Source organism: Periplaneta americana, chromosome 3, assembly GCF_040183065.1.
Source record: "Periplaneta americana isolate PAMFEO1 chromosome 3, P.americana_PAMFEO1_priV1, whole genome shotgun sequence".
In the NCBI taxonomy this organism is placed as follows: Eukaryota; Metazoa; Arthropoda; class Insecta; order Blattodea; family Blattidae; genus Periplaneta; species Periplaneta americana.
The window spans coordinates 10,479,253-10,498,189 of NC_091119.1; the positions used below are offsets into that span (position 1 = coordinate 10,479,253).

An 18,937-nucleotide genomic window follows, 5' to 3' on the forward strand; every position below is an offset into this window, starting at 1 on the left:
GAGTCTGAGCGTAACTGCTGACGATATAATTCATTTTTTTTAATTTTCGTAGCGTAGTTCCAAACAGGAGGGTTGCCAACATTGATTACGTGAATATACTGTTGGTTATCATTTAAGTATACAAGCGTTTTTAAAAGCTTTATAGTAAAAATAATGTCAATTTCTGAATACTAGTTAGGACAGAAAAGCAAATAATAGATAAGGAAGCTTTCACATGAATTTCTTAATAATGTGAACATAACCACAAAATGTATATTGAGAAGTCAACACGGAGATGGAAACCTGCAGCATGACTGCGGCTGCAAAAGTAGCGCCTTGCGTGTGAACAGACTCGCAACCTCCAGTTGCAACTTTTGCAGCACTCGGGTTGCACAGCACGAAAAGTAGCGTGCAGCGTGCTACTTTTGGCTTACGTGTGAACACGACACGCGACTTTTGCAGCTGCAGTACAAAAGTTGTACAGCAAAAGTAGCGACGTGTGACCGTACCTTAACTTTTCAGCAAGGCAGAATGACCTACTTACAGGAAGCACTACTCCTCTTAGTGTAATTTCCCCAGTCATGGCAACATCACTTGCAACAGGTCGATCAGAAAAGAGAGACATCAGAGCTGTTGCTATGGTCACTCCTGCTGATGGTCCATCTTTGCCCACGGCCCCTGCTGGAAAGTGGATGTGGATGTCTGTGTGGGAGAGGAGCTCTCCGTCCAAATGAAGGCCGTACTAAGAAATGAAACAAACAATTAGTGTCTATCATCTCTCTACAGATTAGCATCACTAGTCTAATAGTGGAATTATTTCAGTAGTGCTGCTTATTGTCAGAAACATAAGAAGATCATTATTATTATTATTATTATTATTATTATTATTTACTGGCTTTTAAGGAGCCCGGAGGTTCATTGCCGCCCTCACATAAGCCCGCCATTGGTCCCTATCCTGTGCAAGATTAATCCAGTCTCTATCATTATATCCTACCTTCTTCAAATCCGTTTTAATATTATCTTCCCATCTACGTCTCAGCCGCCCAACTAACATTCTATATGCATTTCTGGATTCGCCCATACGTGCTACATGCCCTGCCCATCTCAAACGTCTGGATTTAATGTTCCTAATTATGTCAGGTGAAGAATACAATGCATGCAGTTCTGTGTTGTGTAACTTCCTCCATTCTCCTGTAACTTCATCCCTCCTAGCCCCAAATATTTTCCTAAGCAACTTATTCTCAAACACCCTTAACCTATGTTCCTCTCTCTAAGCAAGAGACCAAGTTTCACAACCATAAAGAACAACCGGTAATATAACTGTTTTATAACTTTCAGATTTTTTGACTGGATGATAAAATCTTCTCAACCGAATAATAACAGGCATTTCCCATATTTATTCTGTGTTTAATTTCCTCCCGAGTGTCATTTATATTTGTTACTGTTGCTCCCAGGTATTTGAATTTTTCCATCTCTTCGAAGGATAAATTCCCAATTTTTATATTTCCATTTCGTACAATATTCTCGCCACGAGACATAATCATATACTTCGTCTTTTTGGGATTTACTTCCAAATCTATCTCTTTACTTGCTTCAAGTAAAATTCCCGTATTTTCCCTAATCGTTTGTGGATTTTCTCCTAACATATTCACGTCATCCGCATAGACAAGCAGCTGATGTAACCCGTTCAATTCCAAGCCCTCTCTGTTATCCTGGACTTTCCTAATGGCATATTCTAGAGCAAAGTTAAAAAGTAAAGGTGATAGTGCATCTATAAAAAGATCATTACCAGTTAAAAATACAGTATCTTATTTTATGTTGATTTCATCAATAAAACTACTTCCATAATACAGGGACTAACAAAATATATCATCAACAATAACATTACAACAGTAATCATAAGCATAGTGGTTCTATATAAAACAAATGAAATACTGCATTTGAAGGGTCCATGGAAAGAACATGGTATATCACTCTTCTTATATTTTAGAGGGAAGCATTTCATTACTTTAACACACTGCTAAGACATTATTAACTGACAACTAATTTAGGTTAAGTTACCAAGTTACAGTGCAGACGTTTCGCCATTCAGGTTTACTAGAAAGATAGTTCACTAAGAAGAACTAAGAACTAAGGGCTGGATAGTAGAAGAAAAAATCTCCTGTCTAGCTGAAAATGGGTCAATGAGACGAGTAGATATTTTAGCGTACAATGCTGACACTAAACAGGGCATCATTGTGGACCCCACGATACGTTTTGAAGTAGAATGTCATCAGTCAGCCGAGGTCCACCTTGAGAAGAAGTCGATCTATGAGCCTACAGTCAACTATTTGAAGCTGAAATATGCCTTAATTCACGTTGAGGTATTCGGCTTGCTCATAGGTGCTCGAGGGACTATACCAGCTTTTTTCGAAGAATTTCGACGGAAATTTCTTCTGAGGGATGACATTGTGATAATTGTGTTAAAAAAATCCTGCCAAATCCTAATTAATCACATGATGCCACATTAATAGCAATTGTAATGTTTCACGCCCTTTTCTTTGTTTCCCTTCTTTAAAATTTAATACCTATGTTTACATATGTATAATATTTTTTTTTTGAGGATATACTGAGTCCGTAAGGGCTACCCTCAATGGGGGGCAGTTTAGTATTATTATTAGCTAGAAGATGGGGCCAAAAAGAAATAAACAAAAAGTGACTTAGCTTGTTCTTAGTGGAGCCTTCATTTCAGAAGATTATTAAAAAAACTATAAACATTTAAAAATGTTCTCGCACAACAAGTCTCGAAAATATATTGTTTCCATAAAAAATAAAAATATTTCTTTTTAAGCTGAGCTTTTTGTCCAAAATCCTCCTCATTAAATTTTAATTGCAGTTATTATGAGTTACTTTTGAAACACCATGTACTTATGTTACTTAAGGGGTTAGGTACAGCTTACAGCAGTAAATTTTTGGAAATATTCAACATTTTTTTCCTCCATTGTATCTTGTACAATAATCAAAATTAGTATGTGTAAAACACTGTCCTTCTACTATATGAAAAAAACATTTTTAAGATTTAAAAAAAAAAATATATTCTTTTTTTCAAAATTCAAAATGGTGGCAGTTCACTGTGCAGTCATGAAGCATTTCCCTCATAACTCACAAAATTGTTAACTTTTTCATGTTTTTTTCTTGCACTTCATTGCTAACACTCATGTTTACAATATCATGCTCTTTCAACTACATTCCTTAATAAATAATATTTTTTTTTATCTACATTATTACTCTGTGAAAAGATTTATTAAATCTACATACTTAGACTTCAACAAACAAAATTTGATAACACAATCTCAAGGGAAAAAATGGAACTCTCTGCATCATAATCCACAGTTAATTCCCGATTTACCACGAAAATCGTCTGTAGCTGCATTTAGATTGGCAACAGGCCATGATTGTTTGGCCAAACACCTGCATAGAATTGGAATATATCAGTCCCCTAACTGCCCATTGTGCAACTCAAACCAAGAAATGGATTCGGAACACCTCAAAATCTGTGCTTCAGTGGCTGACCATGATAATATCTTTGAGAAATATTGGAGTGCAAGAGGTCAAATGACTTTATTGTCAAACGCCTGGCATTAGAAAACAACAACATATTTTTTTTTTATTTTGTGTTAGAAGAAAATACTTATATTTGATCATTTTTTAATGAATTTATTTTTTTTATCAGACAATCTATCTATTGTAGATATGACATACATAAATACACACAAAAAATTTCATCACAGAAAGTTGGATAGTTTTTTAGTTATGTGGGAAACGCTTCATCACTGCACAGTGAACTGAATTTTGAAAGAAAAAAAATGTAAATAATTTTTTTAATCGTTGAAGTGTTTTTTTTTTAATATAGCAGGAGGACACTGTTTTACACATACTAATTTTCATTATTGTACAAGATACAGTAATGGAGGAAAAAAATGTTGAATATTTCCAAAATGTTACTGCTGTAACATGGATAAATATATAATAGGATGCGAAACTTAATGAGTTTCCCGTAACACATACTAGAGGCGCTGTTGTAGAAATTGATCTTGCTGCCATCTATTTCTGGGAGGGGCGTTATTACATCTAGCAGCGCACCAAGTAGCGAAAAGAGTAATTACTCCATGCACTTAGCAGCACACCTGGTGACGAAAATGTTAAACTGTGCAGAAAGTATTCCCTCCCACCCTCATCGATATTCAAAACTAACCCAATTTAAAATGAAACATTTACATTTTTATTCCTCACAGCATATTCTACTGAAAATTCTTACCGGAGCCAACAGGAAGATAAAAGAGACGATGTGTTTTACACTACCCGATTAAAATATAACCAGACAGAGACAAAAAATAAAGCAAAAGGTTAGATAATTGGGATTGTATTCTTCGGGTATGGAAAAGTCTGCAAGAATTACTTAGATAGTTCAATTTTTTATATTACTATTACTTTACAATACATTCAACAACACTATTTTTACAACGTCCAAAAAAAAAATCACTGTTTAACATACACTGCTTATACACATACATATCACTTTATGTTCATTTATTAGCAAGTTTCAGTCTGCCATCTTCATCTTCGACTCTCCCGAATAGCAATATCTCGAACGGATAAATAGAGAACTCTCGGTAATGTACCCAACACGTAGTTCTAATATTCACCACCTACGATGTTGGGTGCTGATCACCTTATTTCAGACCCCCAAATCCAGATGGTGCTGACCGCAGTTTCGCATCCTATTATATATTTATCCATGGCTGTAAGCTGTACCTAACTCCTTAAAAGAACTATCCCTAAATGAGAGAGACCCAGCCAAAATTTATTGCTCATGTAAAAATATCAAATAACCATAGTACCGTAAACTGGGGTAAAGAGGATCACATGTGGTAAAGTGGATCATATGTGTATTGTTAGATAAGTCAGCGCCACATGGATCACACATGCAAAGAAAACTATTTTTAGTGGCACTTATAGAAGAAAGGTTTTCTTTTCATGTGTGATCCATGTGGCGCTGCCTTATCTAGGCAATACACATATGATCCACTTTACCACATGTGATCCTCTTTACCCCAGTTTACGGTATCTGACACACCCTTTTTAAACCCCATTAACTAGATGATGATGATGATGATGTAAAAATCGGACTCTAAATCATCTTCCTCACCTATTATTAGGGATCTGAAAATTTCGCATTTGCGAAATCCGCAAATTTTTAAATTTTGAAATAATAGTACATTATGCAACGACCTATAATGGTAGTAATTAAGACGCGAGTATGTTTATGAAACGAGCGCAAGCGAGTTTCATAATTTTCATACGACCGTCTTAATTATCATTATAGTCAAGTTTCATACGACTTTTTATGCTCGACCATCTCGACCATATTTCTAACTTGAAATTATTCATAAGTATTCATGTTATTCTTATTTGACTGAGGAGCGGAACTGACCTTGTGCAAAACCTCGTAAATTGTGAGATGTGCGCAGACGCGAAAGTATTGATTTTTTCCGAGAAACAAATGTCGACATTGACCTTGATATAATCTAGAGAGTAAAATAAACATCAATCTTGATATGACCTTGAAATTGAATTAGACATTGAAAAACGAGATGACAAATTGAATTTATTTGAATATTATTTACAATTAACGCTTATTATTATAGGAACATATAGCATATCCGAGAATAATCGATACTTGCGCTTTCATATTGCTACAATGGTATTTTCTGATTGGTGGAACACCTGAACTTTAATGAATAGGTGTACTTTAACGACATGCATTAAAGGGCTGCTACCAGGTGTATAATTACTACATTTCGGCATGGTCGAGCATAAAAAGTATTTTCCTTCATCCATAAGGTGATTTAGTACTTCATATTAAACATGCAACATGAACACAGAGTCTCACCTCACGTGCAGAAGTGCGAACCCAATTAAGGGCCAACTTGGCAGACTCCTTCATAACATCGCCTAGGTGACCAGTAAGCACCAGTTCGCCATCGCCTTCCATCTTGCTCGCTTCTACAAGCAACACCTCACCACCCACAGCTGTCCATGCCAAGCCTACTGCAACGCCAGGCTGCCCAAGTCTGGACCACAACTCGTTACTGGCATACACTGCTGGCTGCAGGGCATAACAAGCATCAACATCAATTATTCTGTCCTTCCTTATTTATTTCTTGTAAATTATTTTGATGCTGCTCTTCAGTGTGTTACTCAAATTTCTGAAAAATCTATTTGCATACTTACCGACTCCAAGGGGGCTATATTTAATATAATTAAATATGTACCAAACCTATATGCACATGGAATTATTCCTCTTAAGAAACAACTAAGTAAACTAAAAGAACTCCAAAGGGAAATAACATTTCAATGGATACCTAGTCATTGTGGTATACCTGGAAACGAGAAAGTCGATAATATTGCAAAACAGGCAACATATTTGCAACCAAGACCTCTTCAAGTGTATCTCTATCCAGTGCTTTTGCTTCAGTCGAGTCTCATTTTACAAACCTATGAATCAACAATTGGCTCTGTTCTGACGAAAGAAAAATTTTACAGTCTGTACAAAAGAAACCAAATGACCTGGAAATGTACAAAAACTTGCCCAAACATGTTCAAACATTTTTAACAAGAGCCAGAACAGGTCACATTGTCACTCAATTGTACCTACACCGATTTCACATTTCTGATAATCCTACTTGTCTGTGGTGTAATAATCATGATGAAGATCTGGAACACATTCTTCTATACTGTCCATCCATAAACCACAAAAGTAAATTAAAATCATCAGTACCAGTTGCAGAAGACACAGCCCTGCAGTATATATTGACTACACCCCAACTCTGGCTACTAGCAACAGGCATCTATAATGAACACCGATCAAAATACCCCTCATTTCTCTTGAAAAACAACAACTGAATGAACTATAGCGGACTTTATGTTGTCAGCAAACAGCTGGATACATTAAGAAGATTGAATTGAATAAACTATTTGAATGTGTCAACAACAAAAGCAAATACTTTCCGTTTCTGATAGTTATGGTTTGATTTCTGGCTCCAGCAAATAGAATTTGTTGTGAATAAAAGAACACATCGAAATAACTTATCTGGTTTCAGACCTGATTAGAAAACTGATTTTGGAGTGCAGACACATGAACATACTGTTAATGTAGATACGAGTCTATGAAATGATTTGCTATGTAATAGACACAGTAAAGATTTAGAAAAAATAATAATACTATTACCATAGTCTAGTATATACAGTCACGAAGCTTAAGTTGTTGAGGGTACTAGGAACAATAGATTGTGCAGGTACTATTTCGCGTTGTCTGTAATGAAGCGATAGTAGCGATCCTAGTGGTTAGCAACTATCTATGGATGCATATGAAGACATTATTACAAAAAACAACCCTAGTCAAAATTGCTATTTTTCAGGGAAAAAAAAATAAAAATATATAGAATAACGCATGTCAGCTGTTTCTGTATAACTGGTGTTCATCCTTGTGGCTATTGCACCTGACATGGATCATTTTTGGAGTTTATAAACATTTGAAATAGTACAAAATGTGTCCTGAACTCAATTTCATTAAAAATGACTAGGGCTGTTTTTGTAATAATGTCTTCATATTTACTACGTATTGAGCTTCGTGACTGTATATACTAGACTGCTATTACCGTAAGACAAGATAAACTTGACCACTTTCAAATGTAATCGTAAATTACATGTTTATTGCTGTTTATGTGTGTAAATCTGTACAATGAAGCAGTCATTTAGCAATGAAATACGATAATTATAGTTTTCTTCAACAATAATACAAGGACACATTTAATTGCTATAAGGTCTATAAATAAAGTCAACATGCTAACCTGCAAAAGAGTTGATGATGATGTAATAATAACAATAATAATAATAATAATAATAATAATAATAATAATAATAATAATAATAATAAATATAGTCAACATGACAATTACCCCTAAGATCTCTTCAAGAGCAGCCTCATCAATGAATATAGGCAGTTCTGTGACTACTCTGCCCTCCACGTTGTGTTCCCCTGTTGTGTCCACATTCATTTCAGCAACACGGACAGCTACTGCACGGCACAACGCTCCCAACTTGCGCTCCAGAGTTCTCACTCCAGCTTCTCGAGTATAGCAAGCGACTGCAGACATTTGAAATAAAGTTTAATTAAACAAACAGACCTTGCATTTCTTTTCAAATGCCACCAGGTTGTCACTTAACATTTCTGGTCTCTTCTGACAGTGGCTTCTGAGGTTGGGGCGTATGGAAGGCAGAATTACGTTGCTCCGATGATATGATAGGATCAATATGAATATGTAGAGCCGGCAGAGGTGTTGAACCTAGACCTAACCTAATTCTCAGGCAATGGACGAACACGGGAACAATTCCCTTTAAGGAAAAATTCCTGTGTTCTTACAGGGAATCGAACCCGGAACTTCATGAACTGTAGCCAGAACTCCTGACCACTTAACCATGAGGCTGGTCAAATTATGATACAACTAAGTTCAATGGAAGACGCATAAGATTTTGGTAAATAATTTCAAAACTCCAGACCAGAAATCAAATATGAGGGGGATCCAGGAAATAACGACCGTTCGCGCATACCCGCCACGCAGCTGACTCCCCTTCCTTGTTTGAAGGTCAACTGGCTTCCTTAACATGTGTTCTCATAATGTTGTGAGTACTGGTTGCAACAAGTCGCCATTGTGCATTTTGTGTTACTTCAAAATGAACGACGTGATTGATAATCCCGCCGACTGTGAGGTGAGGAGTGTATTTCGATTTTTGAATGCCCGACATTTGAAACCTACAGAAATTTACCGGCAATTGAAAGAAGTGTATGGTGATACTGTAATGAATGAAAGAAATGTGAGAAAATGGTGCAAAATGTTCAACAATGGGCGAACAAATGTCCACGATGAAACTCGACCCGGACGTCCATCACTCATCACAGAAGACTAAAGTGAACGACAGAATCTTGCAAGACAGGCGCACATCACTCGACGAATTGCATATTGCCTTTCTTGACATTTCTCGTTCTTTGCTTGGTGAAATTGTGTCGCAACATCTTGGCTACCACAAAATCTGTGCACGATGGGTTCCATGGCAACTGAGTGACCAACACAAAACTCAGAGAATGGCCTCAGCATTGACATTCTTGATGCGATATCACACAGATGGAGACGCCTTTCTTGATCAAATTGTGACTGGTGATGAGACCTGGGTGTCTCACAACACCCCAGAGACCAAGCGCCAATCACGTCTGTGGCATCATCCCTCATCACCCAAGAAACCGAGAAAATTCAAACAGACTCTCTCAACATAAAAAGTCATGGCTACTGTCTTTTGGGATCGCAAAGGCGTTCTTTTGCTGGATTTCATGCCAAAAGGCACTACGATCAATGCAAATCGTTATTGTGAGACTTTACGAAAACTATGGCGAGCCATCCAAAACAAGAGGTGAGGAATGCTTTCGAGAGGAGTTGTGCTTCTTCACGACAACGCCCGCCCGCACACTGCTGCTTCAACTCGAGAATTGCTGGATCAATTCGGTTGGGAAATCTTTGATCATCCGCCCTATAGTCCAGACCTTGCTCCTAGCGATTTTCACCTTTTCACTAAGCTGAAAGACTTTCTGGGTGGTACGCGTTTTGGAAGTGATGAAGGGTTGAAGAAGACAGTGAACACCTGGCTTAATGAACTGGCGGCAGAGGAGTATAACACGGGAATTCTAAAGCTAGTGAACAGATACGACAAATGTTTAAATGTAGGTGGTGATTATGTAGAGAAGTAAAGGAAGCTTCAGTTATGTAACAGACTTTGTTTTTTCAAATAAATATATTTTTTTTTATTATTACAACAAAACGGTCGTTATTTCCTGGATCCCCCTCGTATGTTGTTGTTGTTGTTTTCTAATGCCAGGCGTTTGACAATAAAGTCATTTGACCTCTTGCACGCCAATATTTTTCAAAGATATTATCATGGCCAGCCAATGAAGCACAGATTTTGAGGTGTTCCGAATCCATTTCTTGGTTTGAGTTGCAGAAATCAAATATACCTTAATTACTTCTTGTATTTGCAAGAATCTAGTCCCTGTGTGCGCCCAAAAGTAAAACTCACATTTTAAGCCATTTTCCAAGTTAGCATGTGCATGAGCTACTGCTAACATCTATTTGGATGGTATGTATGTTATAATTATTACTGTGTTTTAAACACTGCATATAAACCAAGTGACAACAAACTTTCAAAATTTCTAAGAGAATATCATTGAAATGATAGCTATCCAAATCTTGGATTTAAAATATCGGCATCCTAATCAATTCAAATGAACAAAAAGAAAATATAAATTAATATTAAAAAAAATACATAATGAAACTTTAAAAAAGAATATTCTGTGACAAGATTTGGTAGCTATCAAAACGATAAAAATTTATTGAAAATAAATAATATACATTGAATATTATAAAGATGAATAGAGATGGTGATTGATGATGTTCGATGAAGATTTTAAAATGGTTGGTGCAATTGTATGAAGAGTCTTATCAGGAACCTTTAATTTTCTGAGGATCTCCAATGTAAATTTGGGAATTGTTCCTCGCGTACCAAACATAAGTCCAATGACATTCCAATCTTGAATATTATATTTATGACTGAGATCACAGCAGCATGGAAGGTAAATAGCGCGTTTCTCTTCATGTATCTGCTTTGGTTGATCTTCATTAATTTCGAACCTTACAGTGGGGTCAAGAATGAGACCAGTTTTTTATCTCGGTCAATTATTATGATGTCAGCACGCCGTGTAGATCCTTCCGTAGAAAGACATTGAACTTCCTCATATACTTCGTATTCACCATGTTCCCTTAATCTGTTAGCAATTATTGAGCCGACTGTGTTATGTCTGTCAATTCGCAGTAAAAGGCAACTCAAAAGACACAATAGGATGAGCATAAAATGTGTTTTATTGTTTCTGAATTTAGCAAGGTTTTTTCTCTATTTCGATAAGAAGGAATTGCAAAGCAACATACAGAGCAAAAGTTTTCCACGTCAGTCCTAATAAATAGGTCTCCCCCCCAAACAAGTAACAGTGTCGTTTTTACATATTTATTCTACTTTGAGTATTAAACAACAATACTTTCAGCAAATGATCAATTTTGTTTTTCGTACCAGTGTGACAGGACTATGTTTACCTGAATTTGAAATGCAGATCACCTAACAATATGCTTCATACTGAAAGATATGTGCCATGTTCTGCAGGTTTAGCATGTCATCTCTTAATTACAGCTTATCTTCTGGCCGTTGTACAACTTAAAAATGGTATTGTATCTGGAAAATAAATATGTGTGTTTCAAATGTGACTTACTCAGAGTCTTGATACTCTCCATAGGCAGCTGCAACATGTGAGGTGTGAGCCCATGCTCCTCCAGTTGTTTGGGCAACAGATGGCGTGACGCAATGTGCAGTTTCTCCTCCTACAACGAGTTACAAATATTTCCCATTCACTGCAAAGTTCAAACTATTGAATACTATTTAAAAAAGAAATTACTGTCCTAGAAACTGATATGATAGATCACGTTTTAGGTTAATCTTATAATTCAACTTCTGCCATATCCACCTCATGGGGTTACTATTGCAAAAATAGCGATATCATTGTCACCTCCCGAAAGTAGACACTACAGGCTGCCTCTAATACGTCGTTGTTGTTTATGTCTGATGATATTACCAATTATAGGAAAAAGAATGTTGCTGTTAGCCTATTGCATCCATTAGTGCACCACTACATTGCAATTGTCGTACTGTGTCCCAGCTGTAAGACTGGAATAATATTGTAAAACTGCTCTCATAAGATCTATAACCTACCCCTCACCTTAACTGAAAATTTACGAAGAAAAAAAAAAAACAACTTGTTTGCATATGCTGTTACGAGAGAATTACTACTGCCTTTATTCTGTTACTAAATCTACGTATTACTCTGTAAAAAGGTTTATTAAATCTACATACTTAGACTTCAACAAACAAAATTTGATAACACAATCCCAAGGGAAAAAATGGAACTCTCTGCATCAAAATCCCAGTTAATTCCCGATTTACCACGAAAATCGTCTGTAGCTGCATTTAGATTGGCAACAGGCCATGATTGTTTGGCCAAACACCTGCATAGAATTGGAATATATCAGTCCCCTAACTGTCCATTGTGCAACTCAAACCAAGAAATGGATTCGGAACACCTCAAAATCTGTGCTTCAGTGGCTAGTCATGATAATATCTTTGAAAAATATTGGCGTGCAAGAGGTCAAATGACTTTATTGTCAAACGCCTGGCATTAGAAAACAATAACAACAACAATATTTAATTTCTCAATAAAATTTTGCAGATATGTCCAAAAAGATACACTATATCGAATTGGGCATGAAACAAAAAATAAAAAATTGTCAAGTTTCCTATAGCATGTTAAATTTGATATTTCAATCCATGGAATGAAACATAAAAAGTAAATGTTATGTATTTTATAAAAAATAAAGTTAAAATTCACTTGAAAGTCGTGTAATAATTTCTTCTGGTCTTTCAGCTAGGACAGACATAACATTCTCAATACTTGTCTCACAGACCACGTGCATGTTCAAAGACTCATAACTCTTTCACTGCATAATTATTATACACAATTTCACTCTAACTGCTATTTATATTTATATACATTGACGTTGCTTGTGTTTAACAACTAGATAAAAGAACGTAATATCGTCGGTTTACAAGTAAAAACATGTTAATATATTATTATGATGTACCAAAGTACATATGATATTTCCACGCAGAAATTCTGCGTCATCATATTATGATGAAGGATGAGTGGAACAGAGCAAAATTCTCTCCGGCACTGGGATTTGAACCCGGGTTTTCAGTTCTATGTGCTGAAGCTCTATCCACTAAGCACACCGGATTCCCATCCCAATGTCGGATTGAATCCTCTCAGCTTAAGTTCCACCTTTTGGGTTCCCTCTAGTGGCCTACCCTCATGCACTGCGTCATAGATGTATGACAGTGGCACAATGTCCACACATGTGCAGAGGTGCACTCGTTATGAGTGACTAACTGGCCGGGATCCGACGGAGTAAGCACATCTATTTATTTTTTATTTTAAAAAGTGTCCACTTCATCATAAAACCCATGCGCTATTTTGTTAACCACAATGTATAGAACCTGTAGTAAAAATGTCACGTTCCTAGCATCACAATTGTAAGTATTTCTTTACACTTCGAACATGACGAAATGTGCTGAAAGAAAAGTGTGAGAAAACAGTTTCTAAAATTTTGCATGGAAATGAAGTTCAAGAATGCAGCCACTTTTATATTGCGTAATTTTTATGTTTTCGTGAGCCATAGAGCATTGAAACTTGATCACAATGTAAATAAGAGGTTGCTGATTTATTTTTTACAAGAAAACGAAAATGCGATTTTTGACTGAAAATGATGAAACTGATATGAACCTCTATTATCAGGCAATATATTTCACTTGACAATATGTGTCAGAGGAAGAACAATTGTTTGTGTGCATCTGAAGTCTGATTAGTAGCTAATAAACGATGTATGCAATGGAGGAAGAAAGGAACTGGCCCATTATCTCCTGGTCTAGTGGTGCTTTTTGGTACCATTTGTGAGATTCAGACCTGTCTTCAAACAGTTGACTAAACGACAACTACTTTCCTTAATGAAACATTAGTTCTCTTCTTACACAGTAGTACATCACACATGACAATAGCTTGAGATGGCACTATAAAGTTTATAAATAACTGCAAAGAAGGGCAATACTGCTATTTATAGACCTGTTACTAAATCTACATATTACTCTGTGAAAATATTTATTAAATCTACATACTTAGACTTCAACAAACAAAATTTGATAACACAATCTCAAGGGAAAAAATGGAACTCTCTGCATCATAATCCACAGTTAATTCCCGACTTACAACGAAAATCGTCTGTAGCTGCATTTAGATTGGCAACAGGCCATGATTGTTTGGCCAAACACCTGCATAGAATTGGAATATATCAGTCCCCTAACTGCCCATTGTGCAACTCAAACCAAGAAATGGATTCGGAACACCTCAAAATCTGTGCTTCAGTGGCTGACCATGATAATATCTTTGAAAAATATTGGAGTGCAAGAGGTCAAATGACTTTATTGTCAAACGCCTGGCATTAGAAAACAACAACATAACTGCACAACAAAGAGAATCAGGTAATAACCTTACCTGTGTGTACCCCTGGACGTGAATGAGTTCCATGCGGTCTAGCAGAGCAGGCGGAATAGTTTTGGTGGTGTTGGCTGTGGCAATGAACATCACTTGAGAGAGGTCGAATGGAACATTCAGATAATGGTCCACAAAGTTGCAGTTCTGTTCTGGATCCAACACTTCTAGCAGTGCAGCTGCCGGGTCTCCATGGATTCCTGTGCCCTGTTAAACGTATCAGCCATAACTATCAAAATATGCCACTGCAGTTCTTCAGCTAACTCTCAATCATTTAACAACTGGCAATTATTCAAACTCAATTTTACACTTTTCAGGGAATCAGAGGATCTATCCCACAAAAGTATCGAATATGGTACCTATATAAAATCGTAAAATACACTCAACTCTCAATAATTTTCGCATATGGTTAATTCGCTTTGCAGGTAATTCACGATTTTGTTTGGAGTGAGGGGGAGGCCAAGTAACATCGTATCTGTTTTTACTAGATTTACGATCTCTCCCTCCCTCTTCAGAAATCTGCGATCTAAAATCAGAAAAAACGAACAATCCTCTAAGAAACAAAAAAAAAAAAAAAAAAAGATGTTTATTTTTGTTAAACTAAAGTATCTTACGATATTTTGTAAAACTTTTGTTTCTCATTTCAAGATTTTGTCACTTTGCAGCACTGTATAATATAATGTGGACCACCTCTGTGGTGTAGGGGTCAGCATGCTGGTCTCTTACACAGGGTCCAGGTTCGATTCCCAGTGAGATTGAATTTCCTGGTTGAGGTTTTTCAGGGTTTTTCCTGAACCGTAAGGCAAATGCCAGTAAATTTGGGCCACAACATCCCTGAAAATCACCGGCCTCATTCATCACCGAAATCATATTCAATAACAAATCAGTAATACATATACAGTCGCCATCTAGTTCACAACAACAGAACAAGTTTCAACAATAGTACACAGGCCTTCGGATTTCAACCAAAAGATTAACTCGTGATATGACCAAAGCTGTTAAAGCGAGTATAAATAACAGCAAGGAAAAAAAAAAAAATTATGTCTCCAAGTATTTTGCATTTTTTCACATTTTGCACTGCATTTTAGTAATTAAACCTGTCAGAGTAATAATACAGCAATCATTTTATGTTAAAGTAGTTGCACTGCTTGAAATAAGATTGGTATAGAGTAGAGGAAATTGAAAGTTTGATATTATAAATCTGAGGTAAAAACACAGGAAAAAAAAAGTTGACAACTCTCACATATTTTAGTTATTTCTTTGAGATTTTCTGTCTCCTATGTTTTCCTAGATTTTATTTTATTGAGTTATTTTACGACGCTGTATCAACATCTAGGTTATTTACCGTTTGAATGAAATGAAGGTGATAATGCCGGTGAAATGAATCCGGGGTCCAGCACCGAAAGTTACCCAGCATTTGCTCGTATTGGGTTGAGGAAAAACCCCGGAAAAAACCTCAACCAGGTAACTTGCCCCGACCGGGAATCGACCCGGGCCACCTGGTTTCACGGCCAGACACGCTGACCATTACTCCACAGGTGTGGACGTTTTCCTAGATTTCTTCCATACTTTCCAAAATGTAAAATTATTACTGGATATTAATATTATAATGTTCTATGTATTGTAAGTTTAGCATTATAAATCTTTATTATAATTTATAACTGTAATTGGCATGATGCATCGCTTTGCCAGTGTATCTATGGGAAGAGAAATTCTCTTTAAATAAAGGAATAGAAAAAGGTGATGACTGATCAATTATGAAATTAAATACGTATATTAAAAATGTAAAACTTTAACTTTTAAGATAATGTATAATGGACATGAATGTTTACTTTTCTAATATTAAAATTTCTACTAATAAGATACCTTGTTTATGTTTTAAATTATCACATTGTATAGTCACAATGATATACTGTAAAATGATGTTGATTTCATTTACAAAAAAGAAAAGATCGAGCGAGTTGGCTCAGACAATAATAGTGCTTGAGACTCGCGTTCAGGAATCCCAGGTTCATACCCTGTGGTTGACCAATCTGACTGGGGTTTTTTCATAGTTTCCCTCAGTCATAAAGGCAAATGCTGGATTAGAAATTTACATATCATGATCCATCACTGCCTCGCCCAACAATATGATAAACATTAATCAAAATCTATAATCAGTTATATGAATAGAAGCCATCTACAACACACAATAGAAAAAAGGAACTGAACAATAGTAAAAACGGCGTACTGGTATACCCACAGATCCTAAAACACGCCATATGACCACAGATGTTAAAGCGAGTATAAATAAACTTAACAAAAAGAAATGTGGCAACTTGAAGTGACAAGAAGGTGCATCAATAGACCAATTTCCCATAAAACTGCAACTTTATTAAGAAAAACTGTATCTTCTGAAAGATTCATTCTTCGAATTTACAACTCTCCTACATTATTAGGAACACAGGAAAACATACGGTACATAGAAAATAAAAAAAACAGGAATTAAAAACTTACTAGTTTGTCGATTTCATCAAGCAAAATGACAGGATTGTTTACTCCAACTGTCTTCAGTCCTTGGATAATACGACCTGGCATCGAACCAATGTATGTTCTACGATGTCCTCTGATATCTGACTGGTTACAGCTGCCTCCAAGGGAAATGCTGTAGAAACCAAAACAAGATATCTATATAATATTACCTAGACCTACAAATTCCAAAAGTGTTAATTATTTAATTATCATTATATACTAAGAAACAAGCAGATCTGCGTATCTCAATTATTAATATTTGTTTCTTCACCTATGTTGCTACCAACATTACAACAAAAAAACAATGAAGAAGAAGCAGCAAGCTTTCATTCACCTCGATCAAAGACTCAGATTGACCCTCACTCCTACTGCTCTATAGTCCAGTACAGTGAAACCTCTCATTTACGGACATCAAAGGGACGTAACAATCTGTCCGCATCTGGGAGGTGTCTTTATTGGGAGGGAGGCTCCCCAGTCTAACAATAAATTTATATAATTTCAAGGGAAAAATTGTTCCGGGGCCGGGTATCGATCCCGGGACCTCTGGTTGAACATACCAGCGCTCTACCACTGAGCTACCCGGGAACTCCACCCGACACCGTCTCAACTTTTCCCTTTATATCCACACAACTCGCGTGGGCTGACGAAACGCCAGAGACCCACAAAGAGTGCACACAAACTCTGTGTGACTTGGAATTGTGGTTTTTTGTTAACGTACACAGTAACGTATATATTATGCAAATCTAGACTTTCAGGTGAAGCTCCCTGTAAAGCAGATTTGAATAATTTCAAGGGAAAAATTGTTCCGGGGCCGGGTATCGATCCCGGGACCTCTGGTTGAACGTACCAGCGCTCTACCACTGAGCTACCCGGGAACTCCACCCGACACGTGTCAACTTTTCCCTTTATATCCACACAACTCGCGTGGGCTGACGAAACGCCAGAGACCCACAACGAGTGCACACAATGTCTGTGTGACTTGGAATTGTGGTTTTCTGTTAACGTACACAGTAACGTATATATTATGCAAATCTAGTCTTTCAGGTGAAGCTCCCTGTAAAGCAGATTTGAATAATTTCAAGGGAAAAATTGTTCCAGGGCCGGGTATCGATCCCGGGACCTCTGGTTGAACGTACGTTGAAATTATTCAAATCTGCTTTACAGGGAGCTTCACCTGAAAGACTAGATTTGCATAATAAATTTATAATATGCATTATATTTCCCAGGACATGTGGCACGTATTGCCGAATTCACAAATGCAAATAGAGTGTCAGTTGGGAGGCAGGAGGGGAAAAATACCTTTGGGGAGGCCGAGACGTAGATGGGAGGATAATATAAAAATGGATTTGAAGGAGATGGATATGATGGTAGCGACTGGATTAATCTTGCACAGGATAGGGACCGATGGTGGGCTTGTGTGAGGGCGGCAATGAACCTCCGGGTTCCTTAAAAGCCCATAAGTAAGTAAATTATAGTATGTCCCTTCAAGCTTTAAATAAAATTTTATGACTTTGTTTATCCACCCGCTTCCAGCATAACAAGGGGTAGCAGGCTCAGCTAGCGGTAGCCTACAAGACCCTTATTGTCTTCTTTAATTTTAAGAAATTTCACCTGCTTCCAGCTAACTGTATTGTCTTCTTTTATGTTAAGGAAATTTTGTACAATCCTCAAAACTAAATTTTCCACTTTTGTAACACATTGGGTCTTGAAATCCAAGTTCTGTCCGCAGTCAGGAGGTAAAGCAAGCTTTAGAACTGTCAAACAGCTGTCCGTGTCCTTGTCTGAGAGTGTCCGAAAACGAGAGTTGAATTTATCATTATTTCCATATTATTTCAGTTGGGACATAAAAATCTGTCCGTATATAAGGAGTGTCCGTATCTTGGGGGTGTCCATAAGAAGAGGTTTCACTGTACATCATTACCTGTTCTGATATGCTGGCACCTGGGCAAATAAGTTGACATGCATGTGTAGCTATGAAACGCGATGACAAAACCAATTAAAAAAGTATTTTTTTCAAAAAGACTGACAGTCTGTGTCTATAATTTAAGTGTATATGAGTTTACTCTTCAAATCTTACAATTTGATATAGATTAAATCAAAACATCTTCCCCCCCCTCCCCCACTGGCAATTACCACCCTATGGGCTTAGAATTAGCT

General features: G+C 36.8%; 1 protein-coding gene across 1 annotated transcript in view; it reads right to left on the reverse strand.

Moving 5' to 3' along the window:
* The window catches only part of LOC138695787 (lon protease homolog 2, peroxisomal-like), a 46,731-nt gene that overhangs the window by 7,242 nt on the left and 20,552 nt on the right, over positions 1–18,937 (reverse strand). The window contains exons 8-13 of the mRNA XM_069819985.1: positions 16,766–16,913; positions 14,273–14,476; positions 11,387–11,495; positions 7,980–8,167; positions 5,912–6,127; positions 524–721 (exon numbers count right to left, since the gene is read on the reverse strand). Of these exons, the coding sequence (XP_069676086.1) occupies positions 524–721; positions 5,912–6,127; positions 7,980–8,167; positions 11,387–11,495; positions 14,273–14,476; positions 16,766–16,913 (1,063 nt within the window). The remainder of the gene's footprint in view (positions 1–523; positions 722–5,911; positions 6,128–7,979; positions 8,168–11,386; positions 11,496–14,272; positions 14,477–16,765; positions 16,914–18,937) is intronic.